Here is a 25938-nt window from a genome sequence, read left to right as displayed (position 1 = left end):
CTCTGATTGAGCTCTTAAATCTATTATTAAAAAAGGTGACTACAATTTGATACAACCAGTGAAAATGATATGTTTATTATTCTATAGTATTTAGGCTTGGAAAACATCTGAGTGGAGAAGGGTTTGTTTATTTCTTTTATAATATTTAGGCTTGGAAAATATCAAGTGGAGAAGAGTTTTTTTAAATTTCTATTGCAATGTAATAGATTCAAAGAACACATGGTTTGATGCATTTAGGTTTCTAAGAATAACCTTTCCTAAACTAAATTTTGTAGCACTATTCTTATGTTCTTAAACAATAGGAACCGTTTTTCATTATCTTCTATGTCTATTTGATGGAGAATATTTGATTATAAGATTTTTGTGTTAATTACTTTTCTTCTCCTGTTATGTTTCTACAGCTTTATACTTTATAGATATTATTTTTAAGATTTCTAAATTATATCTACTAGCCCACAAGAGTGGCAACTTGAATTTCTCACTGCCTTCTCTCAAAACCCTAGCCAGAAGCTTTCGTGGCCAATGCCACCCGAACCCCCAAGTGACAATCGTAGACCAGCTTTTGCTCAAATTAGTTATTCATAGGCACGATATTTATGGATTAACTTCCGTTCGTAACCTATAAAAGTCATAGTTGTTTTCATGATTGAAATTTAGTATATTTCTAATTTCTTCTCTATTGTTTTTTCAATATCAATAATATTAATTTTGAAGTATTGATAAAAATATATATCGAATAACATTAATTTAGGAGAAAATTTATAGAAGTTGCTGGTTTTAGTGAGGGTTTGCCACTGATATGGCTCTCACTGTTAATGGAATCTTGGGGCTTTGGAGTTTTATACGATTTTGGATATGGGTTCTGATTTAGTTCTCGTATACTAATTTTTTTGTCTTGGAAATTTATAGATTTGGTCTTGCATTAGATACCAAATATTAGGATAATACACCTATGGTGTTTAAATGCTTGATACTGACAGTGACTTCAACCAAAATCATTTGTTCTTAATTTTTTCCTTCTGCATATTCTGGATTTTTTGGGCTGCAAAAGAAACAATTACATGGTAATTTTGTTAAAGAGGACACAATTTATGGCCTCTTGGTGTCGCTCAACAAGTTATTTTTGTTTCCTTTATTTAAAAATCATATTCAATCGAAGTCCATTCTATATGAAAATTGATTTGGTTGCATGACTGAGTGATCAATGGCCAGTTCCCTGGACCTCAGATTGATAGTGTGACAAATGATAACATTATTATTAATGTAATCAATAAGTTAAATCAACCATTCATTTTATCATGGTGAGTTCTAAATCTTCCTTTTTTGCACATTGGTATGCCACATCTTTTTATTTTTGAACCACTTTTAATGGAGTTTACACCGTGCTGAGATAAATAAATGCTCTTGTAATAGGAATGGGATACAACAGAGGAGAAACTCTTGGCAAGATGAGGTTATGGGAACCAACTGTCTCTTTCCACAAGGAAAGAACTTTACTTACATAGGCAGCTATTTCTATTTTCCATCATCAGACCTGCATGACTCTTCATTATCTTGTCTTTTAAAGATATTTCATATCTATGTATTGAATTGACACGTGTATGTCAATTTCTCCATAAGTTTACTATAACATAATAAGTATAATGGAAAGCTCCAAATCAAACTGTTAATGACAGAAAACACCATCATTAGCATGCATGTTTTGGACTTAAGTAAATCTCTGAAACCAATTAGGCGATGTTACAATTTTTCCTACTACTATTTCACATTGAATTTGTCATTATTTTACAGTTAAAGAAATGAGTACAGCCATTCACACCACACATTCTAGATTGTTGCATGCCAACTGTTTAATTTATCTACTCTCAAAATGTAAGCCCTTTAATCTATCTACTCTCAACAATTCATTTCTGTTTATAAATCTGGAAGCATAAAGGAGTATAGAGGGTTTTCCAATAACATTTACCTCATATCATAATATTTGTGTGCTTGCTGTTATTTTGTCAGCTGATCAATAAATGAATTTTACTGATGATAAACCTATTAATGGTTGGGATATATGAAAATGGGATCAAGGAATTGTAGAAACTATTTTCAGAAGGAACAACTCTGATCATAAACTATTGCCATCTCTAGATGTGATCATGAAGTATTGTCATAATGTATAACATTAGAAAAATATACATCGTAATTTCTAATAACCGAAATGCCTAGACTATATTTTTCTACTATATATTTTTATACACAGATTTTTTATACAGATATGAGCTCTTGTTTTCAAACCCGTAATACCCTGACCCTATCGGCTGTACCCTTGCATCCTCTACAGATGCAAGCGCTAGTAATAATACTATTTGATTCAACAATTACAAAAAAAAACTTTTAATATTTTCATTCACGAGCCGGACACTATCTTTCAGTTGCACGCAAAACAATAATATCTTCGGGAGCATACGGATAGACTCTGCCATGTATCCCATCGGCATAGCATCCATCCATGCATATCTAAATAACTGGCTATTTAGCCGTTGCCTGAATAAAATGGTGCGTAGACATTAATACGACCAAAATCTAAAAAATTCAAACTGCCCATGAAGGCGCGCGGTTAACCAGTCTCGGAGGGGAGGGAAAAATAATGACATGGGCTCTTAAACGCGAGGTCATCTGGGCATCTGTTCACACGGTACAAAATACAAGCACACGCCTGTCATAAATCCTCATCGCCTTGTCTATGTACGAATGCGATACAGTAATAAACTCTCTACAGTTCTCATCCTGTTGCTGTTTGTTTGTTTGGAGGTTAATGGAACACATTGCACTAAAGTCATTGATCCACTAAGTGATGCAGTGGACATTCATTAGAATGTGGAAAATTTCTTCATGGATTCCAAGAAGCTCACCAGTAAAGAGAAAAAACTCAAAAGGAGAGAAGTATGTATACGCATCCCTACTCTATGCAGTACACTTTTGTTTTGTTTTAGTTGTCTGTTCTTGTGATATCCTCTTTGTTTGGTCACTTTGGGGTTTGAGTCGTGGTCTTAGTGTCCGTGCAGGACCTATTTTCACGTATTTTTATTTTGCCTAACCAGATTGGTTGATGTTTAATTTTGTTTTTCATTTTTTTTGCACATTCTCTGTGTTGCTCTCTGAGGTCTTCTGTTTGATTTTGTTGTTTTGTCGTCAATGATGGCTAGATTGGCTCAAGGGTTTAATAATGTCTGGAACATTGAACCTGGTTGCGTAATGATGTTGTGAGGAGTTTAATGGGTTTGGCATTCCATTAAAAAATGGCTATCTTTTCATTTTGGATAAGTGATGGTTCCGTCCTTGGAATTTCTTGCCCCCATTTTACAGTTGAAACTGAGGTTTTGTGAAACCCCTTTGTTCTCACCGCACTGTATACCCCGCCATGTCGCTCTGTATTGGAAAATCGATACACTTAACTAAGCTGGACACCAAACGTGCTACCTTCTTATAGTATTGGCAAAATGCTTCCCTTTAACAAGACTGGCACGTGATATATCATTATGTTTATTGTATTGGTAAATTGCCTCCTATTTTAACTAGGCCAGGTACCATAACTCGCATGATTTGTATATGGGTAAATTACCCTTTTCTTAACCAGGTGCTTGGTTTGCGTTTGGTGTAGATGTTACGACTTCGGGCAATCTCACCTACGCCTAGATTTGGATACCGTATATCGTCCTATTACATAAACATAAATTTTGCTTATCTGAACTTGGGGTCCAGCCATGAAAGCCTCATTGCTTTACCAACCGAACTTGTCTGAGTTGTTTGAACTGGTCATCCCATGTCAAGTAGCCTGTTGCTATTTTGAGTTCTCTCTCTCTTGGGTTTCTGTTCTTGTATATATGATCAAGTTATATCCAATCTTGTCTCAACACAGGGTAATGTGCTGAGTGAAACTTGAACCAAGGCTATCACTACATAAGTCACTCTACCTTAACAGTAGAGTATGACGTGCTTGACAGCTAGTTGTTCATGTCTGGGAAAGCTTGCACGGTATGTCTCTGATGCCAATACACATAGGTAATGAGAGCTAAAGGAAGTGTTTAGTTCACAGCCAAACCAGTACATGAATTTGGCCATGACAACTCTTTTGTGGAAATGAGTTACCTTAGATATCATTTCAAATTCATGCTGAGTAAACTAAGCCCTTTCAATTCCGTGTACTGACAAGATACATGTTACAGAATCTGTTATACCGTTTCTCACATATTAATATTATATTTGGAGTGTTCCTTTGTAATAGTGATTGGAATCGTCACTGGTTTTATTAATGGATGGTCAATGCAGATTTCTTCACAAGTAAATGCTCATTTCTGTTGCAATTGGTTTTTGTTTCAACATTTTGTGCTCAAATGAAAATTTTGAGAATATAATTGAGTAACACAATATTCTAACTTTTGAAGAGGTGATAGATTTACTTTTACGACAAAAATGTAGACTTTATTCCCAGATTAATCCACAGGCATGATTCTGCTTGTAATGTGTTAAAACTAAAGTAATAAATTAATGGATTGTCTGGATGGGGTTATTTTTTCAAAGTCTGATGTAATTCATCTATTGAATGAATCCTATAAGTGGTTTGCAACTGTGGGTATCAAGTGGGAATTTTGATTTTTTTTTATATACATGTAAGGGAAAATAACTCCAATGCTTGAACTGATTGCCAGGAGTTAGCAAAGAAGAAGGTTGTTGACGAAGCCATAAAAACTGCGTATGCTAGACAGGATCATTTGGCTGACTTCCCTGCATTTCATAAGTATGACCGGAATGGTGTGTACTATTTACAACTTTTTCACCTCAGAGACGCTTAATGTAATGAGATTTTTAAAAAAATCTCTGTTAAATTATAAATACTCTTTTCACAGACTCTCCTTCATCTTCTCATGACAGCCAATTATATTGAACAATTATTTTAGATTTATGGACCTACATGTTATGGTATTTATATTAATATTTTGCCATTGTAGGTCTATTGTTACGTTTGGAATCTGGCACAGGGGCACAACTAACTTCTCCGCATAAGAACTATATTCAAGAGCTATTAAAGGTTAGTTATGAACATTATGTACAATAAGAACTTATTTCTAAACATTTTTATGTAGGTTGAAAGGAACACAGTGCTGTGTCCCATTGATAGTTCTTAGAATTGAAATTGACGAAATACCTAGATTGAGTGGCATGTAAGCTTTGCCTGTTTTTTCCTTTGCAATTTATCAGTTGAATATGGAGACTCCATATGGTTCAGAATGGCCATCAGAACAGAAGATCAAGCGTAGAGAAATGGTTTCATTGGAAGCTTGCTATATTTTTGTACGTAAAATACTTGATAATGCTGGGGACAATCATAAGGGCCTTTGGGCCGGAGAAGGCGAGCCCTTGGTTGCATTTGTACAATACCGATTTATTGTTGAGGAAGAAATACCTGTAGTCTATGTGTATGAGCTACAGTTGGAGGAATGTGTTCAAAGAAGAGGCCTTGGAAAATTTTTGATGCAACTGATTGAGCTTATCGCCCGAAAGGTATACATTTTTTTGTTTGTTTTCGGTTCTGGAGGATTGATTTTTCTTAGGTAACCTTTTCCAATTTTTGAAGAAAATTCTTTGGGTTCTTGGTTTGTTCTCATCAATGTTTATGGTTAACCAATTGTTCTACGAAGGTTATAAACCTGTAGTTCTGTTGCACATAACTTTTCGAACATGTTATTTTATCCTTTGCATGTGTCTTTTGTTTGCAGAACAACATGAAGGCAGTGATGTTGACAGTCCAAAAAGGGAATACGTCGACCATAAGTTTTTACACTAACAAACTAAGGTTGGCTATGGGAATGCAAGGCTTGTTGGTTTTTCTTTACAAGAATGAAATTTTTTTTTTTTTTGAATTTTATTTCAGATGATACATAGTGTATACAGCTCCTTGGCAGCAATGAAATTCATGATTTATCTCAAAGCATTTTAGCAAGTTAAAAATTCTCAAGACAAAAACTGAATGCACTGAATACTTGTTGCCATCTTGCCATCAAATTATCATTAGGCTTAGAAATACAAAGAACATTTTTCAGCATGATGGATCTTGCGGTATGATGGGTGCTTCAGAGTCCAGACAGTCAAATTTAAAATAACAGTTTTCCTTTGCTTTTTAAAATAATGATTTATCTTTTTCTTATTTAAATCATAGCAGGTGCAAGTTTGGATCCTTACACTGCTAAATTTCTTATATTATATTGAGTACTAATTCCCAACCAGTGAATGCTTTTATAAAACAGCAAGGGAGTTGATATGAACAAAGTGACTGCCAGAAAAGACAACTTGGTGAGTTTTTGCAATCATAAAATTTGTAGGCCATTCTTCTTGTCTGTGCACTGGTATGCCATCCAGTGCTCACGAGGGTCCCCCAGAAATGACAAACCCATGTTTAAAAATCATTTATGCAGACTGCTAAACCTTAAAACCACATTCTTTTGACATTATTAAATTTCTAATTTGCAAACATTCAACATTTAATCTGGTTGATCTGCTTGTTCTCCTGGTTAAGAGTCTGTATGAAAGATAAACAAAATTGTCTTTTTTTTCCCAAGGAAGTTGTTTTCTTTAATGCTTTTAAACATAAGGAGCTGTAATGTTCCCTTTCTGAAATAAGTTTTAACAATAAATAATATGAAAAGTTAAATATAAATATAAAGAAATAAATGAATAATAGCAAAATATAATATAATCTAAGTTAAAGTTAAATAAGTTTAACAAAGGTTAAGAGGCATGTAATGAAGAGCTGTGACTCCCTCAACATAAGATATAAAAGCGAGGAGAGTTCATTTGAGGGATACATGGAGGAATGAAGAAAGAAGAGAGCAAAAGGAATTATGGAAGCATTAAGGGTCCGTTTGGTTTGTGGAATTGTAGAAATCAAGATTTCTACAATTCTTGATTTAGCCAAATCAAGGTTTTGCAAATCTTCATTCCTATTTTTTGGGATTTTACTTGAACTGTTTGTTTTACTTGGAAGATTAGTGGGAAGACACATTTTTATGTGCAAGCTTGGAGTTGTAGGCAGACTCTAAAAAGTAGTCCAATCTATTGTTTTTACACTCCTTAAAAAGCATGACCAGGTTTTGATTTTCAATTCCTAGTTGCTAGTAGGAAGTCTGAAAACCTGGTTTTGAGACAAAATTAGAAGTTTGGTATTCTAATTCCATTTTGCCAATTTTGAAGCAAGCATAAATTTTTTCAAATTCAGATTATGAAAAAGTCAATTCTTGTCATCTTTCACGATCCAAACGGACCCAATGGAAGAGGAAAGGAATTGGAAGTAGATAAGGAAGTGACTCTTCCAAGGGAAAGTAGTGATGAAGGATTGTGACCCTTTTGAAGGGTAGTAATTATGAAAGAGGCGCGACTCTCCTTCATGTTGGAGGATATAAAGGGGCAAAGATTGCATTTGAGGAGATCTAAGGGAGATAAATTTGGAAATAATATATTATTGTTGAAGCAACAATGAAAAGTGGTGACTCAAACCTTATTAAAGGTGATTATCATTCCACCAATAAAGTATAAAGGAAGATTCATTCAAAGCAGTGAAGGGGACTTATCGACCATCACTTACCCATACCTCAAGGCATCAATTAAGGAAGATTGAACCATTGAACGATAAAATTCATTCAAGATTGCAACAATCAACATCCAAAGAAAGCCATAAGAATTGATATTTATAATGCATTTGGGCTTGATTTAAGGTGATACCAAAAAAGGTCCATTGTTGTTGGTACAAGAGCTTGGATTCTGCCACCTTTTAGGGTAAAAATAAATCAATGGATGCATTTTAGTCAATGACAAAGGATCTATTATTAACTTAGTCCAAATCTATGACAATGACTAATTGAAAATAGCAAGATATGAATTTATCGTGTGCCATGCTTCTAATCCTCATCTTAATATAAATTTTTGTTCACATTGTTGAGAATTTTGGGGTACCCTACTTAGGAGTTAAAAAAAAAAAACATATATTGGTTTTAAATTGTAAATTGAGTTAAAATTAGAGTTGAGCAGCAAAAGCTACTTGCATTGAAAGATTCGGGTAAAAATGGCATTGCTTAAGCAAGCAATTTTGGGAAGGGTGGACTATAATGACTCTTTTCGCAAAGAGAATCTATGTCATGACCTTGACTTAGTACAATACAAACAATGATCAATATTAAAATAATGCTTGAAAATAAGAAGGCAATAATATTAATTGAGAAGTCAAACTAAGTTAACAAGACAAGAGATAGGTCAGCAAGGATAATTGCCTCTTAACCTATCAAAGGAAGAAATTTGATCCTATTTGAAAGATTTGCTTAAGCAACTATTATTATCCTTGAAGAGGCACATTGTTAATACATAGTTCATCTTGTAATAACAACAATGAAGGAAAGAAGACTAATTGATAAGAATGACTAACCTATTTTCGGATTTTCCATATGAAGGGATGCTAAGATTATTAGATACTAACTGATTTGTATGGGTACCAACGATTTGAAAGTGAAAGGATGCAATTAGTGTACTAGTCTGATCTATAATCATAGAGGTAATCAAATGGTGTGATTAGTATTTGCAAGGAAATGTATGGACATAAGACATGTCCCTTGAAAACTTGACTTATCAATCCAACAATAAGATATAAAGACATTCATATCCATTCAATCCATCATTGCAGGATCAACATTGATTTGAGAATTAAAAAAAGAATTACAGATTGCATACACAAACTAGTGTGTCACTACTCACCAACTAGCAAAAAAAGTGTAACAATAAGGATACGATATAGTGCTACTTATAGTGCTACTTTACAAAATGTAGTATTTGAAAGCTAATAAGGCTAAGGGCCACTATCATTTTGGTAAGTAATTGGATGAATTAAATGAATGACCAAACAATCATTTATAAGAGTTACAAAGGCGATGTTTCTATAAACAAACAATCATAATTAGAAACCATCTAATATTTACTCAAGTTACAATATTGACCACTAAATACTTAAACATTAAGATATTATTCTAATACCATTTCTTAATGGTTAATCTATCTAAGTTGGTCCTTGAATTTTACAAACTTGTCTAGGCTCAAAGACTTGGTGAGAATATTTTCTGTTTGATTTGCAGTCAAAACATACAACCATATTGATCCATCTTTAACCACCCTACAAATGAAGTGACGATGATGATCAACATGCTTGGTTCTCTTGTGGAAGACTAGATTCTTGGCCAATTTGAGCACCCCTTGATTGCCATGGTACAAGGGAGTAGGATTTGCTTGAGACAACTACATGTCTGAAAGCATCCTTTGAAGCTAGATTGCCTCGCAAGTTGCCTATAATTCTTAATACTCAACTTCTGTCGAGGAAAGGCCCCATACCTATTGGCTCTTGCTAGTCTAGGTGATTGCACTGTATCCAAAATTGAAAACATACCCATATGTTGGTTTTCTATCATCAATGAAACTTGCCCAATTTGAGTCTATGAAACCAGTAAGTATAGGATCATGACTTTTGTTGTACAAGAGACCAAATTTAGAATTGCCCTTAATGTAACAAAACACATGCTTCATTGCTCCCCAATGATCAACCTTGGTGGCTATCATGAAGTGTGAAATGTAGCTCATTGCAAAACTAAGATCAAGCCTAATAGCAGTAAGCTAGATGAGAGTGACCACCAATTGTTTGATGTTGACTCCTTTACCATAGTTGAATTTGATTTGGTTGTTAGCTTTAGTCCTTTCTCCATGGTTGTGGATGTAGGTTTGTAGTCTTGCATCCTAAACTTGTCCAACAAACTATTACTTAGATTGAGATAAGAAGATACTACACTTAGCTTGTGAAACTTTACAACAATGTAAAGTTTGATGTCTGTTCTGTCAAACTTTGTTTGATCTAATCAATCAAAATGTGAAACTACTCGTGATAATCAAATTGGCAACATGGACAACAAGAATACTAATATTAGTGTTTTTGACATGCATATTAGAATAATATGGACTCCTTTAACAAACATTACTTGCAAGATGCTTGCCAATTTTGATGTACCAAGCCCGAGGAGCTTATTTCAGGTGATAGAGTGCTTTCACCAGTCTACACACTTGATGTTCTTTCAACAACCTTGAAACTAGGAGGCCATATCTAGTAGATTTCTTTGTGCAACTCACCATTGAGGAAGGCACTCTTAGCATCCATATGGTGGGCTTTCCAATTAAACTGAGCTGCTAAGGGCAAGAATGAGACAAATGGTGCTTATTTGGATGTAGGAGTAAAAGTATGTACTAACCATGATGTCTGTTAAGGCATGCTTAAGAGAATCACCCAAAACCACACGTTTTTATAGACCATGATGCTTGATACCAACAACAACAGTAGTGCGAGTTGCATGATCAACAATCAAACATTTGTGTGAATTGAAGACCAAAATCAAACTAAGGAGAATGATGCATAATTTGGCTCATAGAGAGAAGATTCAACTCCATACCAAGAATGTAATGTACATTGAGGAATATGAGATCTCTCCCACCAGCTTGTATTTGCATGTGGCCCTTGCCAATAACAATATACTCTTCTTGTCCTCCAAAAATAACTGAATTGGTGAAAGGTGAGAAGTCTATAAACAAATCATGCTGATGATTTAAGTGTTGACAAGTATTAGATTCATTGTACCAAGAAGAAAACTTCACATGATCTACAAAACATTTTGCCATTTAGGCACAAAATGTAGATTCCTTCTGCTTTGAGTGCCTTGCAACATCGGCCTTAGGTTGAGACCCTCTCCGGTTCAATTGATTAGAAGTAGTTTGATTTTGATAGTCATTTATTAGGTGACCAAATATGTGGCAATAATTACATTGAACTTTCTTCTTCTTTGAGCTATCCTAAGGTTGACTAGAGCCTTTCTACAAAGTTGAGGGAGGTTTGCCTCTTGAAAGGATTTGATTGTAAAGGTTTGTTTTGAGGAGGATAAAGTTAAGTTGCTATCAAATTGTTGTTTCCAATGATCTTGTTGTAGAGGTTTGGTGCACAAGTTTGAAAACTTTAACTCTACATTTATGGCAATAATGTTGAATGTTTCGATGAAGTGATCATAGGATTTAAGTAGACTCTTCAAGGTTATGACTACCGCATCCTCTTCCTCCATTTTTCAACCAATGGCCTCTAGCTGATCTCGAATGTCCTTAATTTCTGTTAAATGCTTATGTAAAGACATAATGTCATCCATCATTATAGAAAATAATAGGTTCTTTAGTAAGCACAAATGGCTCTTCTCTAATGTCTCATGGAGGTCTAGATGTTTGTAATTGTCTTGCCAGATGACACTTGTAACAACTGATCATCGTTCATTGAAAGCTTGATAAGCATGATCGCTTCTTGGTTGCACTAGAAAACTTATCCTGATCATGTCTAGCTTTGGTAGGACGAGATTGTTTACCTAAATTAAGCTCATCAAGACGATGATACTCAAAGATGGTCATCATTGGCTGCTTGCATGTGTTGTATTTTTTGCTGATTGAATTGCTGATTGCCTTCCAACATGTTGATCTTAGATGCCATTGTGCATGCTTTTTGAGGCACACAAGAAAAAAGAAATTTTGGAGAGGCAAAAAATTGATTATGGAATTTTTGAGGCACATATCCTAATGCTCAGAGGTAGATTTAGGCACATACTTAAAACATATGTAGTACAATTGACACAAATCCCAATGTACATCATGACACGAACTCGTTTTTTTTTGACGCAAACTTAGAAATCTTTGTGGAAAACCACAGATTTTGTAGGTAAAAAATTCCAATCCGACCCAAAATTAGAGGGTTTTGTAAAAATCCTAGTTGACTGACTTAATCTTGATAAATCAGTATGGGGTCAACATCAAATAGGATACCCTAGTGGCAAGATTGAGAGATTTGCAACATAGTAATATTGCTGTCGAAACCCACGACCCACCACAATACAAATCAATTAGAAACCAAATTTATCACATGGGAATAGAGATATCTTAGCAATGGTGCCTGAGAATTGAGAAATATAGACAATAATGATAGAAGAAAATGCAAGTCAGAGGAGAGCTGTTGAATTGAAACCTTAGAGAGAAAACAAATACACATATTTGAGCACTAGAATGTTGTTGTGTGTGGCAAGGTTGCATACACGAGTGGATTTAAAAACACATTTCAAGAGTAAAATACCATAGTAACATGGGGATGCATCTCGTACCCCCCCCCTTCCCCCTTTTTGCCCTATGTCCTGGAGATTTCAATGCATCGGGGACTTGGGGACCCCATCTCCCCTTCCCCAGCGACGCCACCAGATTCTGTCGCCTCCACCAAGGATGGGGTACATTCCAATGTTGACTATTTGCGGATTCAACTATTTATGTTTAATGTTTGCCGCTGTCCCCCTGCCATCCCCCCACCGTCCCCAAATTAAGGCTCCTCTGTCCTCCTGTCTTGGAAACTTGTCCCCCTATTCTGCCATCCCCTCGTCCCCCATGGCGGTGTAACTATGTAAAATACAGAAATCACAATGCAAAAGTAGAAAAAAGTGCATAAAGATGACTTTTGAGAAAACACAACCATGAATAGAGAAAATGTGAAGCAATTATTTTTCAAAAAGAATGACCTTTGATGAGTGGGAGAAATTTGACACGTTAGGGTTTTAAAATACCCATGAATTGTAGGTAAATAAGCAACTTAGAAAATCTTGCCCTTGATTTCCTAATGGAAAAAAAATTGCATGCCCAGGAAAAATGAATTTGTTTTAATCAAAAACTAAAAAAATTAATTCAAAATTTCTTAGGAAAACAAAATTTAGTATTTTACCTCTGATATGTTGTTTTTGGTAAATAATTGAATGAATTAAATGAATGATTGAACAATCATTGATAGGAGTTACAAAGATGACGTTTCTATAAAGACAATTGTAAATTAGAAACTATCTAATATTTATGTAAGTTACAATATTATGTAAGTTACAATATTGACCATTAAATAATAAATAACTAAGATATCGTTCTAATAAATATGGTCCAGTTTATATGATATAGTGTTGACATTAGTTTATATTATTGGTTCAAAAGTATATGAGAACATGCATATTATTTGTGATCATATATTTAAATCCATACTTGTATTCAGAAATTATTCATCATCTATTCGAAATTGGTGTATTTATAGCCTATCTCTTAGTCTCTTGCTATAGCCTCTTTTGAGGACAAATAGGTTATTGGGAATGGATGGAGTAATTCTCACAAGGCGGGTATAATATGTGCTTTGGAAACCTTTTGAGGGAATCCACTTGAGATTTGTTTTTGAGTGCCCTATGACAAGCCATCCCTCTCTTCCTTAGGGTCTAGTTTGGAGAGAAATAAGAGGTGGGTTTTAATACATCAACTGCCAAATATATTATGAATTATTCACTGTTTTCCTAAATTCATTTGATTTAGCTGCATAGTTATGTATGCTAAACATTTTAAATCTACAACCTCCTAGTATGGGACATAATAATCTAATAATGAACAATAATGAAATTAAAATATCTAAAAAATAAATAACAGTACTATAATAACAAGTTAATTTCGTTTAACAAAATGTTATTAAAAGCCATACAATGAAGAGTTGTGACTCCCTCAAAATAAGATATAAAGGGAGGAGAGTTCATTTTAAGGAGGGATACATGGAGGAGGATGAAACAATGGAGCAAAAGGAATAAAGGAAGCATTAGTGGAACAAGAAAGGAATGGGAAGAAGACAAAGAAGTGGCTTTTTCAAAGGGGAAGCAATGATGAATGGTTGTGACCCTGTTGAAGGGTGGTAATTGTGAGCAATTGTGTCCACTATGAAGAGGTGACTCTCCCTTGTGTCGGAGGGCATAAAGTGGAGGAGATTTCATGTGAGGAGATCCAAGGGAGATCAACTTGAGGAATATTATATTCTTCTCAAAGGCATGAAAAGTGGTGACTCGATCCTTATGAAAGGTGGTGACCCTTCCACTCATAAAGTATAAAGGATGATTCATTCTAAGAATTGAAGGGAACTTATCAATCATCACTTGTCCGTAACTCAAGGTATCAATCAAGAAAGATTGAACCATTGAGGAATAACATTCATTCAAGAGAAACCTCTAAGACTAGCAAGCCTGGGATGGAGGAGAGAGTTATCATTGAGGATGATGCTGAGGGTTTCGTTGTGCCTTCTACTCCTTCCACCAAGAAGAAGACTAGAACTAGAATGTTGCTTGGTGAGACGAGTAAAGGGAACTTGTTTGTGAAAGCCTGTTCTGTCAAAGCTGAGACCTGTTTGGGTAAATCCCCTATTTCTGATGCTGGAGGTAGTGAAAAGAAAATTGAGAGTAAGGCTAAGGCACCTGTGTTGGTTGATTATGACAGCCCCATCGACCATGATGGTCCTAGTTCACCATCTCAGGCTGAAGATTTAGTGCCCTTTGGTTTGCTGCCACTCATGGAGGGTAAGCCAAGGGAGTCTTCTATTGATTTTGGGATTTCTAAGTTATAGGATAAGAAAGAAGAGACCCTTGGTGTTTTGCAGGCTGTGGAAGCCTCCTCCCTTTATTCTTTTAGGGTTATATAATGGGCTTTTTATGAGGTCAAAAGTTTGCACTTGAAATACTGAGCCCTCTCTGTGAAGTTTGAGGAACTCCAATAGAATGGTGTGAATGCTGAGGGTCAGCAAATTTCCGACCATTTAAGGCAAAGGCATGTAAGGGAATGATTCAGGGTCAGCAAATTCCTGACCTTGTACTAACAGCAATTCAGCAAAGAAGACTGATTGATAAGAATAACTGACTGATTTTGAAAGGATGCTATGGTTATCAGTTACAAACTGATCTGAATGGGTATCAGTGATCTAAAGATGAATGGATGGAATTAGCATACTATTTTGATCGATAAATCACAAAGATAATGGTATGGTGTGATTGGTAATGGCAAATAAATGTTTGGACATAAGACACATCCCATGACACTGTAACATATCAATCGAACAGTAAGATATAAAAAGACATTCATATCCATTCAGTCAATCATTGGAGGATCAATTTTGATTTGAGAACTGAAAGAGGAATTACAGATTGCATAGACCAGCAAGTTTCTATCCATTGGCTGGTAGCAAAAGTGTAACAGCAAGGGTACGATTAGTACCACTTTACAAATAAAGCTAATATGGTTCAGTTCATATGATATAGCATTGCTATCAATTTATATTAATGAATCAGAAGACTATCAACACACACACACACACATTTTATGTGATCGTGTGTGTATATATTCATAAATCATTCATAATCTATTTGAAGTTGGTATACTCATAGCTTGTCCCTTTGTCTCTTGCTATAGCCCCTTTTAAGGACAAATAGGTTATAGTGAATGGCTGGAGTAATTTCTTGCAAGGTGGGTGAATCTTGAGATAGGCTAAGGCTTGTATTTCTGAAACCCTAAGGGCATAGTTCTGAGATGGTTATGAGTAGGTGTTTAGGAAACCTCGAGGGAATGCATTTGTAGTTTGGTATTTGAGTGCCCTCTGACAAGGACTTCCTGTCCTCCGTAGGGTTGAGTTTGGAGAGAAGTAAGAGGTGGGTTTGAATATGCCAACTATCAAATATAGTATGAATTATTCATTGGTTTCTTAAATTCATTTGATTTAGTTGCTTAGTAATGTACGTTAAACATTAGAAATTGATAGCCTCCTAGTACTAGACATTATAGTATAATAATAAAGTAAAATAAAAAAGTAAGTAAATAAATAAATAACAATAAAATAAAAAATCTAAGTACAAGTTGATTAAGATTCATAAAAGGTCAAGAGGCCTGCAATGAAGAGGTGTGACTCCCTCAATTTAAGATATAAAGGGAGGAGAGTTCATTCGAGAGGGGATGCATGGTGTAAGGAAGAAATAAGGGAGCAAAAGGAATTAAGGAAGCATTAATGAAACAAGAAAGGAATAGGAAAAAGATAAGGAACTAACTCTTTCAAAGGGTGGTAATTGTGAAAGATTCCAACCATTATGAAGAGGTGCAACTTTCCCTCACGATGGACGAAAAATGGGAAGGAGACTTCAATTGAAGAGATCCAGTGGATATCAATGTGGAGAATATATTAATTTTTGTCGAAGGCAACAATGAATAGTAGCAACTCGATCCTTATGAAAGGTGGTGACCCTTCCACCCATAAAGTACAAAGGAGGATTCATTCTAAACATTGAAGTGCTATCAATCATCACTTGGCCATGCTCCAAGGCATCAATCAAGGATGATCAAGCCATTGAGCAATAATATTAATACAAGAGAGCAGCTCTTGACATCGAAAGAGAGAAAGTTGGCAAACTTGATGCATACAAGGTGCTTGGGCAAGATTCAGGGCAATCACAAAAAGGGGACTTTCGAAAAGCCTTGTGATCTTTGATTCAGATTGTATATGAAATTTTATAGTTGGTCAGTTCCTCACTTTCAGCCATAGGAAGTGGTGTTGCTATTTGTAATAGCTTTTTGGCAGAGAATTCCCTCAGCTATAATTTATGACTGCATGATCATTGATTCTTATAAAACTCACAAGTAACAAGCTTAGGTCTACTAGTAGGGAAGAGCACAATCGATTTTTCATTTTGATCATTGATTCTTATAAAACTCACAAGTAACAAGCTTAGGTCTACTAGTAGGGAAGAGCACAATCGATTTTTCATTTGTTAGATGAATTCCAGAGCAGCATTTGCCATTCACAATGGTTTGTTAATTTTGAATAAGTGATAATTTTATATTTATGTTTTGGTAGAAAAATGACTTTTTATGCCATTTCTTCGGTCTCCAAGATTCTAGACTCTTTCTTTCTTATATTTGTTCGATATTTTCTGTTTTGGTGTGATGTGGGAGGTCTCATTTCTTGGTTTACCCTTCTTTCTGCTTCTTGTTGTTTCAACCTTCTATTCTCTCTCAGTCCATTTGGCTGTGTGGCATAGACCCTTGCCCTTCTTCCTATTTTCTAGTTCCTGTTCTATATTGAATAGAAAAAGGGAAGCTGTGTATTCAGGTCGATCCCTTTTTGGCCACCATTGCGCATGTTCTCTAACCCTCTTGTTGCTTCCCTGCCCTGGGTATGGCTCCCACTGTCTGGTTAAGTATTGAATGAATGCTCTAGGCTTTAGCTGGCTGTTCCTCTTGTTTCTATTTTTGCAGATCTATCTGCCCTTCTTTATGTGAGTAATTTCTTTACAGGTATACTCAAAATTCCTAGTAATTTTAAAATCTTTTGATTATGTAAAATGGTCTCGGTAAATACATATTTTTGTTTCCTTTACCTTGGAAAATATTGAGGAGGTTTTGCAGGGCAGACCCTTGATCTGGGGTAATCATGGCCAATTCCCTCAAGTTATGGGGAAACGGTTTCAATGGTACCACAAAGAATGCCTAAGAATATGTAGGTGTGGGCTAATCTTCGCAAGTCACTACTTAACATTTGCTTGGAAATCTTACATAGGTTGGTGGGGCTCATTGAAGCAATTTGTACTTGTTTCAATTATTTGCCGATGGAAATCACCTCAAAGAAGAGTTTTGGATTTGAGTGGTATATAATTGGACTATAAATGCATAGATTTCTTTGTTACCAAATCACTAGAAAAACACCTTATGTACTTGACTACAATTTGTTTTGGAATTGAGTTCATTTAGGGCTACAATTTCGTGGAGTTGTATGTGTGTGTGCTTGGGCAATTCTTAAGTTGGATGAGGTGTTCACATAGTGATTCCAGTGATTGTGTGAAAATTTTGATGCATTTCATTTGATTTTTTTATCATAAAAACATGCACTTGAAATCCTAAATGGTTGTGATACTGTCTTTGATGTGTGTTCGATGAGTCACAACTAAGGAAATCCTGGCAAAGGAGTCACAGCAATTAGAGTATGCACTTTTCATACATTTTTGATTCCTCAAACTGGACCTGGCAATGATATTGCTCATGTTGTTGGTTCCCAAAACAGCAGATTGAAATCCTACGAGCCTTGCCTGCTCGATGCTGGGATATCCAACTGGTTAAGGCCAACTTGACGGGATCAATCAATGCGATCTAAATCCCCTGCGCTTTCGGCTTTGCAAGATCGAGGCGGGTGCACCTAATCCTAGACGAAATACTTAGATCCAAGATACTTAAAACAGATCGATTAGAACACGAATACAATAAAAGTTTCCCAAATGGCAAGAACTATAGGAAAACTTTAAACTTGCAATTTCTGAACTGAGAACAAAAGTAAATGATTGAAATAATGTTTAGATAAAAAAATAAATATAGATTAATGCAACAAATGAATATATTAATTCCGCAAAGGCAAGAAATGAAACATTTGCTAGCATATGGATTATGAATTAAGAATAAAAGACCAGTGCCTAATGAAATGGGCAATAGAGTCAATATTATTAGTTGAAACATACAACTTTATAAAGTTTAATATATTTAACTATAAATAAATTTAATGATTCGGACGTGACGGATCAATTATATGAATGCAATTCAAATTAGTCTAAAATGCACTTTAACTCTTGTGGAGACAAATTAGACCTAAATACGGAAACAATAAAGTATTTCACAATATTTAAGTTTATCAAATTTAAAATGCAATAACGATCCAGTCCACTTATCCAAATATTAAAATATTTATAGAAAATAATAAAAAACGTTTATAAAGGACACAATTTAATAAAAAATTAAAACTTTAACGCAAGTAAATTAAATAAATACTTCTTACTGATCTGGAAATAAAATCATACTAGAGACATTCCCTACAGGTGATCCATCCAATATAATTCAAATCCAGAATCGCACAAGAATTTATTCCATAATTCACCATCCAGAAGCTTAGTTCAAAAGGTCATTTCTTTCGCCAATTAAAAGAATATAATACATCATCGTAAGGCAAAAGTTTAAAATATGAATAACAATAATGTCATAAGTCTCCTCTTGCTTTGATTTTACATCATGTATTTATAGGCGATGAAAGGGTGTTTGGGTGAATAGACACACCCATTCGGTCTCTAATTTTTCCAAAATGATGCAACTCTTCATAACAACAAACTAATCATAACTCCCTTTAAATATCTTGGCAGTTTATTCTTAATACAAACTTTGTATAATCAATGCCAATAAACTCTTTCCCAAAGATAAATCAGATAATTTAATCAATGCTTCATTTTGGAATTCCGCTTCAAAGACCCGCACGACAACTATTTTCCATCGTTCCAGACTTTCCTCATCGCAGCGAAAACTCCCTCTATAATTTTTTTTATGCTTTCAGACGGCTTCCCCTTAATACATGATGATCTTATGCTCCTGACGGCTGGTTCAATATGTCTTGTTTGAAGGCTTCCATATCTCCCACGCACCTGGACCTGCAAAACAAAACACAAAACGTCAAACCAATGATGAATAGGCAGAACTTCCACTCGCAATCCTGGGAAATACTTCGCCTGAGAACATAATCATAGCATGAAGCGCAAGACGTGAAACCCCTTGCCGAAGACAAAACCCAGCCATACCTCATGTGGTTAGCAACATAAAGATCAATTATTACCATCGGGTTGATTTCGCTACAGTATACAGGTATAAATAATGGAATCCTCTCGACAATGATTGATAGCCTTCCAGTGGTTTATCCTGTGCGTGTCCTTTCAGGCAGAGGTTCTCTTCATCACCATATATACTTTTCACCAAATAGTTGCTGGAAAATTTATGTCAACGCATATGTATCTGAAAGCTCTTCTACAATTGCTCTGGATGCCAAAGCAGCATTATAACTTGTCTGCACTGATAAATATTCCTTAACGGGGCCCTTCTTGTATCAGATTTTCTGTAGCATTTATACCCAATGTGTTTCCCACTGCCAATATTCAACCATGTTTGTAATTATGTAGCTATACCTGAGCACACACATTAATGAGTAGGGATTGATGTGTATGCAGAGCTCATGTATTAGGCCCATATCTATATGCTTCCCTGAGTATTTCTAAGGAGCTTGAAGGTGGTAAACTCGATTCATATTGATCTTTTCTTAAAAAATATTATGCCACCTTCTAGAGTAATAAGTTACACCTGATTGTGGGTATTAATGAGATGAAGTGCTGCATACAAAACCTCTTGTATTAGATCCTAATCTCTATGCTGCTATGGGCGTTTTTGAGGATCTTAAAGGTGGCAGGCTTAATTTGTTTCAATCTCCTTGCAAGCTATGTTGCACCAGTGCTATATGCTTGGAAGTTTCATCTGATCATGGACATTAATGAGATGAAATGATGCATATGCAAACCTCATCTGGTAGACTCATAACTCTATGCTTCCTTGGGTGTTTTTTGGGAACTTGAATGTGATGAGCTCAATTTGTTTCAATCATTGCTCAAACATTAGTAAATGTGACACCACTTTACTAGACTATGAACTTAGAACTGGTTGTAAACATTAATGAAATGGAGTGCTGTGAATGCAAGCCTCATATTAGGTCAAATCTCTATGTGGCTTTGGTTCCATATAAGAAGTTTAAAGATGACAGCCTCAATTTGTATCAATATTTACTCCAACACTCGTAAATGTTGCTCCACTTGCTAGATTAACTGAAGACAAAATATGTTTGTTATTGTATAAGCAGCAAGCACAAAGTTATGTGTGATATCACACATCAAATGTCGTAGACCTGAAGCATAGCCTTTTAAGTGGTTGTGAAGGTGGAACACTTTGGACAAATTCTTTTTGGGGTCTGGTATTAAAGTGGATGTCACTCCCTTAGTCTGAGAACCAATTTATACATCATAATCAAAATGTAATGATTGCCATGCAGAGAGAGGGAGAGATGGCTCATGAAATTATTGAATGTCCTATTGTGGTTGTGGAAACATGCGATGCTTCTGCCAGCTTCACTCAGCCTTTCAGTGGGTGATGAGGCTGAAATAAAAGAGGGTGGAAGGAAATTTCCTATTTAATATTTATGTACTTGGATGTATATATGTGCTATGTGTTCATCTATAGATGTGGAGAGCTATTGTGAAAATTTTATTGCTAATTAAATTTGTCTGCCATACCAGGCTTGATCAACATATTGAATTGCTGCTTTGACTGTGTTTCCTATGGCATGTAATGATTAAAGAATTTGATTCATTACTGCTGCAAACTGGAGATTGATTGCTGTGCTCCTCAATGCTGTATTTGAATATGACCTTCTTGTTGATGGGTTCTGTTGGGTGTCCTTGGTTTATGTTTCTTAGCATATTGCTCTTACTTTGTGGTATCTTTTTCTTGATGGCATCTGAGGCTTATATTTCTGGCTGTTCAGTGGTAGGTAAGGCTTGTTTGTAGTTTAATCCTTAGTTGTAAAATTTCTCGCACTGGGAAATGCAAATAATCACACTTTTGGAGGTTTCAGCTTTCTATTGTTATGATGTATACATGCATTAACTTGCACACTTTTATTGAATTTAATTATTATTAAGTGTTAGCAACAGAGATAATATCTAAGAAAGAGAGATCTAACTTTAAATCTTTGGATTTAATATGTGGTTCTACTTATGGGTGCCCTCAGATAACATATATCATAATGTTTACAACCTCATCAAACTGGAATTACAATTCTAGATAAAGCTAGAACAGAAGAAACAGCTAAAGCACAAAACATCAGTAACCAGCATACTAGCACATAACTAGCAAAAATAAAAAAGGAACCTGACAGGACACTGGTACCGACTAAGATTAGTCCATTGCATGCAACCCAAATGTCAGAGTGTACGACGCTATGAATGGGGTGTGGGGAGGGGGCAAAATTCAGGAAGTTATCAGTTGTGCATCATACTATAACACCAACCAAAGATGGCTCCAGTTCAACAGTAGCATCACTGGCCTCACTGCTGCCTCTAGCCCAGGAAATCTAAAACCATAAATAAGCTTTGCCTTCCTCAGTCGATATACCAGGCTTTCATTCTCCAAGAGTGACATCATGTAGCTACTTGTTAACTCCAAAATACCACCATTTTGGGATACCACCATGGGTTTTGTTACTCATCATAGGTCTTGACAAAACGTCACCAACTTTTGCATGTATAGCATAGCTCCTTAACTGTTTTATCCATGACTCTAAATCCACCTCCATACTGCCTGTGAGCTTTTTCCCATTCGCTTCAGCTACTCATGACTCAGCCTTTTAATCCATCACATGTTCATAAGCAATGAGTGCTTCCTCTGGGGAATTTGCAAACAGGGACAAGATACTTTCATGCATAGAATTATGGACAATTGCCACCTTTATTTGCTCAGGAGATTTTTCATAATGGATCTCCTGGAATATGAGCATATTCGTTGTCAAGCTGTCTGAAACTATGATAGCTTATCACCTTGGACTTTGCCCCACTGTTTCAGTTGAAGTTCTTTTTGAGGGGATGGTCTGTTCCAAACGTATACAGGTCACAGCTAAGCCATGCAATTAGATGCACACCAATTTAGACACTAAATATTGTACCTGCAACTATTGCTTTTCCACCATTGCCATAACACACTGCAGCCCAAAGCCCACTTAAAACCAATATGCCACTTAATAATTGCAACACATGCCAGCCCTAATATTGCGCATGCACAAGCATAACCAAAGCAACCCAATTATTTCAAATTCCTCACTCCAGATGTCCAAATAATAATTGTGATAATCTGGAGACTTCCACTAAGAATGAGTTAACGGCGAGATCCATCCTAAGGGCGTCAGTAATTCTCTAGGAACAAAGCAATTGCAGGCCATTGATTATACTACTTACAATATGAATGTTTTCTAATAGTTGCCCCCTCATTAGAGGAAAACAATGATTTCCGAAACAGCTTCCCCAATAAGGGATCTGAGCTTCCAGTTTGGACAAAGATCCGTACTATTCAGTACATTCAGAGTAATTTGCAAATCCCCCTTCACTCTGGTTTCCCAATAATAAGCCTGATAAGCAGCTTGAAGGCCTAGGAAAATAGCTTCCTTCTCTGCTTCATTATTTGTTTTATTGCTTGAGCCCCTTCCAAAATGAAGGCACCACTATTCAGCCCCTCCAATACCTAGGCTGTCTTAAGAGGGCCCATCAAAATTTAACTTCGTCCGCATCGCTGGAGCTGGCCATATATCTTTAATGCCACTTCATTTATTTCCCATCTAGTACCCCGTCTATGAGAGATCAACCTTAATTTGATAAACACAATATATACTGTTATAACTTAATAATGGGTACAAAATAATAACAGTTGGTGTCTGTAATTAGACTTTATGACCATTATATTACCTTGAATTGGAGGCAGGTAGTAGTCTGTACATGATAGTCTGACCTGGAGATGGCAAGGCTCTCACTAAAGGTGAATGGACAATCTTAGGAAGTTAAGAAATAGAAGTGATCTTTTTGACAATCTTATTTTTCAATTTTGTAATTAATGTAACATTGATTACAAAATATTTAGAATGGAAAAGGGTATAATACTTTTAAGATTATATCCAATCTGATAAATATCAGTGGCAATTATTTAGTGATAAAATGAGCAGGTGGAACCCTAATACATGTATTGATCCTGGGAACTTGGTGATCTGGAGTTTGGAAAATGTATTATTTGTAATTTGTTAAGAGTACTAAATCACGATGTCTTTCTGCACTTGTGTTATTTTGTTCCATGCAAGGCAAATATATGAAGATCAAGACATATGAATCCTTAATAATGTCTATACTAAGGATTTCCTCAACTGTTATGGTTTTGTTCTTTGCAGATATGCGATCTCAAGTATTTCTCCTTCTCAAGTGGATCCTCTGGTATGATTTTTGGAGCGGATATATTACTTGAATTACATATGGTCCATTTGTTGTATATGCCAATGAAATTAAGTACTATCCATGTCAAATCTGTAAATAGAAATGTCATTGCTAAGCATAATTTGGTTATATTCATTTACCATGCCCTTGTATGCATTTGAGACATGATTACCTGGAAGTTTTGCTTTCTTAGTTTCCTGTCTGCTTATGAAGTACCGTTCAAATTCAAAGATCATGGTTTTATTTGTTCTTCAAAACAAGCTTGCAAAATCTCAAGGGAATAATGTGCAAGTAAAGGAATTTGCTAATTCAGGAATAAGTCATGCTTAACCTTTGTTTTCCACATTTAAAAATATTACCTTTTTTCTCCAGATTGGAGCTGAGAAGAGCTATGAGATCCTGTGCAAAACATTTGATTCTGAAGCCAAAGATAAATTAGAGGTATTGTTTATTTGTAATATTTATTATATAAGTAGAGCTGGGTAATCTGTGCTTTTTATTTTTTTGTTCTCAACTATGAAGTTTTCACTTTATTTTTGTTTTTGTTTGTCAACTAAGCCAGAGAATGATATGAATGATTTCCAAAAAAATTGCAATCTAAGGAGTTTGTTGTGATGAACACATGGGACAATAGTTGAATTCAAAATGCCTCTGGTTCTCAGAATTCTATTTGTTCAGATATTCTTGTCTGTTCACTTGCAGGAAACTCTTTTTTTAGGTGCAGAATAACTTACCTCTGGTTCTCAGAATTCTATTTGTTCAGATATTCTTGTCTGTTCGCTCGCAGGAAACTCTTTTTTCAGGTGCAGAATAACTATGCCATGGTCCTCCAGAGTGGGAGATGTCAAGTTCTTTTGCCATTGCTGGAGTTAAAGCATTCAGAAGAATGCAAATTTTAAATGCCAAGAGCCATTTGAGCCCTAGAGTGGTTGATTTTTTTTGGACATTTTTACTCATTCGTTATTCTTTATTCATTTTCAAATGTAAATTTATGTATGGACATGGTTGGCACATAAATTTTATCTGTAACCCATCGAGTGCATGTTTGGCACAGCTGATACACATAAGGCTAGTACTTTGCATTGACTAGTTCTTCCACTATGAATAGAGCAGTTGACTATATTGAAAGCTTTCCTGGTTTAATTTTTATCATTTATTGTTGTGAAAAATGCACTATGAAATCAAACTAAGTTTTAATTGACATATTAGAATAATACTGAAAGGTTGTGACTGAAATCTTCTAGAAAGAGCAGAATGACACCCCGAGCATTTGAAATAACATCACTAGTGCAATTTTATCCTGAACTACTTTTGTATTCAGTACTTTCTGTATTTTTATTTCCTTAGTTATACAAACTTATGCTCATCAAGAAAGAGATAGTCAGACTGACTTTGCTGAAGCAGTTGTACAGATGACCACTGATGCTTAACTGGGCTTGAACAAAAGCTGATATTTCTGCATGTACCAATGAATTCATATATTTTAAGACTTCTTGAATATTACCTTCTTTCATATGATATATATTTTTGTTTTTTTTCAGGATTTTAGAAAAACACATTTTTTCATATATTTTGGTATGACAAGTAATATCAGAAAAATGCTGTTTTTCTATGAATGTGGGTACTACTGTACATAGCTTCAAATGCAAGTAAACGTCCCTCAGAAGTTTTCTAGGCAGCCTTAAGGAAGGTCTGAGTACAGCCATTTTTGGACCAGTGGAAGTCAAGGCCAGACATGCAATTACATAAATTACTCTAAAGCAAGCCTTGCTTTACATAAATGGCCATGCATTTTCCTGTGCTGCACAAATGTGTGGCTGCTAACATGAAAGTGACATGGTCACCAGCTAATGTACCAACAGAGTTGTCAGATTGGTTCTTTATAAATCCATTACAGGCCATTGATGTGAAAACCTTACATATAGCCATCGGTGTGAAAACCTTGCTGTTGAGCCAAAAGTCTGAAACCGACTTGGAGCTGAGAATGACAACCTTGCTTCTATAAATTGGGAAAACTATCAGTAAATAAATGACCAAGGTTTGAACTTAGGGTTATATAAAAATGAAATCTCAACATGAAATAAACCATTCTAATCAA

At 35.4% G+C, this 25938-nt stretch overlaps 1 protein-coding gene across 5 annotated transcripts; it reads left to right on the top strand.

The window, feature by feature from the left end:
- Positions 1–2248: 2248 nt before the first annotated feature.
- Positions 2249–24992, top strand: LOC149530957 (uncharacterized). 5 transcript variants are annotated; one of them, XM_089809112.1, is made up of 9 exons: positions 2550–2733; positions 2849–2931; positions 4698–4800; positions 4998–5077; positions 5248–5550; positions 5766–5842; positions 23798–23840; positions 24213–24281; positions 24628–24992. In XM_089809112.1, exons 2-9 carry the CDS (start codon positions 2881–2883, stop codon positions 24652–24654), a joined length of 753 nt encoding a protein of 250 aa, XP_089665238.1. In that variant the 5' UTR covers positions 2550–2733; positions 2849–2880; the 3' UTR covers positions 24655–24992. The 5 variants fall into 5 exon arrangements, with proteins under 5 accessions (XP_089665237.1, XP_089665240.1, XP_089665238.1 ...); XM_089809113.1 differs by having other exon boundaries at positions 2575–2683; XM_089809111.1 differs by having other exon boundaries at positions 2249–2931.
- Positions 24993–25938: the final 946 nt, after the last annotated feature.

This window comes from Cupressus sempervirens, chromosome 11, assembly GCF_028749045.1.
Source record: "Cupressus sempervirens isolate cs-2001-9-10 chromosome 11, ASM2874904v1, whole genome shotgun sequence".
Taxonomy (NCBI): Eukaryota; Viridiplantae; Streptophyta; class Pinopsida; order Cupressales; family Cupressaceae; genus Cupressus; species Cupressus sempervirens.
This window is presented reverse-complemented; position numbering and strand designations above follow the sequence as displayed.

What these genes read in the sequence shown, in the direction of transcription:
- LOC149530957 (XM_089809111.1), top strand. Translation starts at nt 2,881, where the DNA reads ATGGATTCCAAGAAGCTCACCAGTAAAGAGAAAAAACTCAAAAGGAGA. An exon ending in ATATTCAAGAGCTATTAAAG is followed by an intron (nt 5,078 to 5,247) that starts GTTAGTTATGAA and finishes GCAATTTATCAG; the next exon opens with TTGAATATGGAGACTCCATA. An exon ending in AAGCCAAAGATAAATTAGAG is followed by an intron (nt 24,282 to 24,627) that starts GTATTGTTTATT and finishes GTTCGCTCGCAG; the next exon opens with GAAACTCTTTTTTCAGGTGC.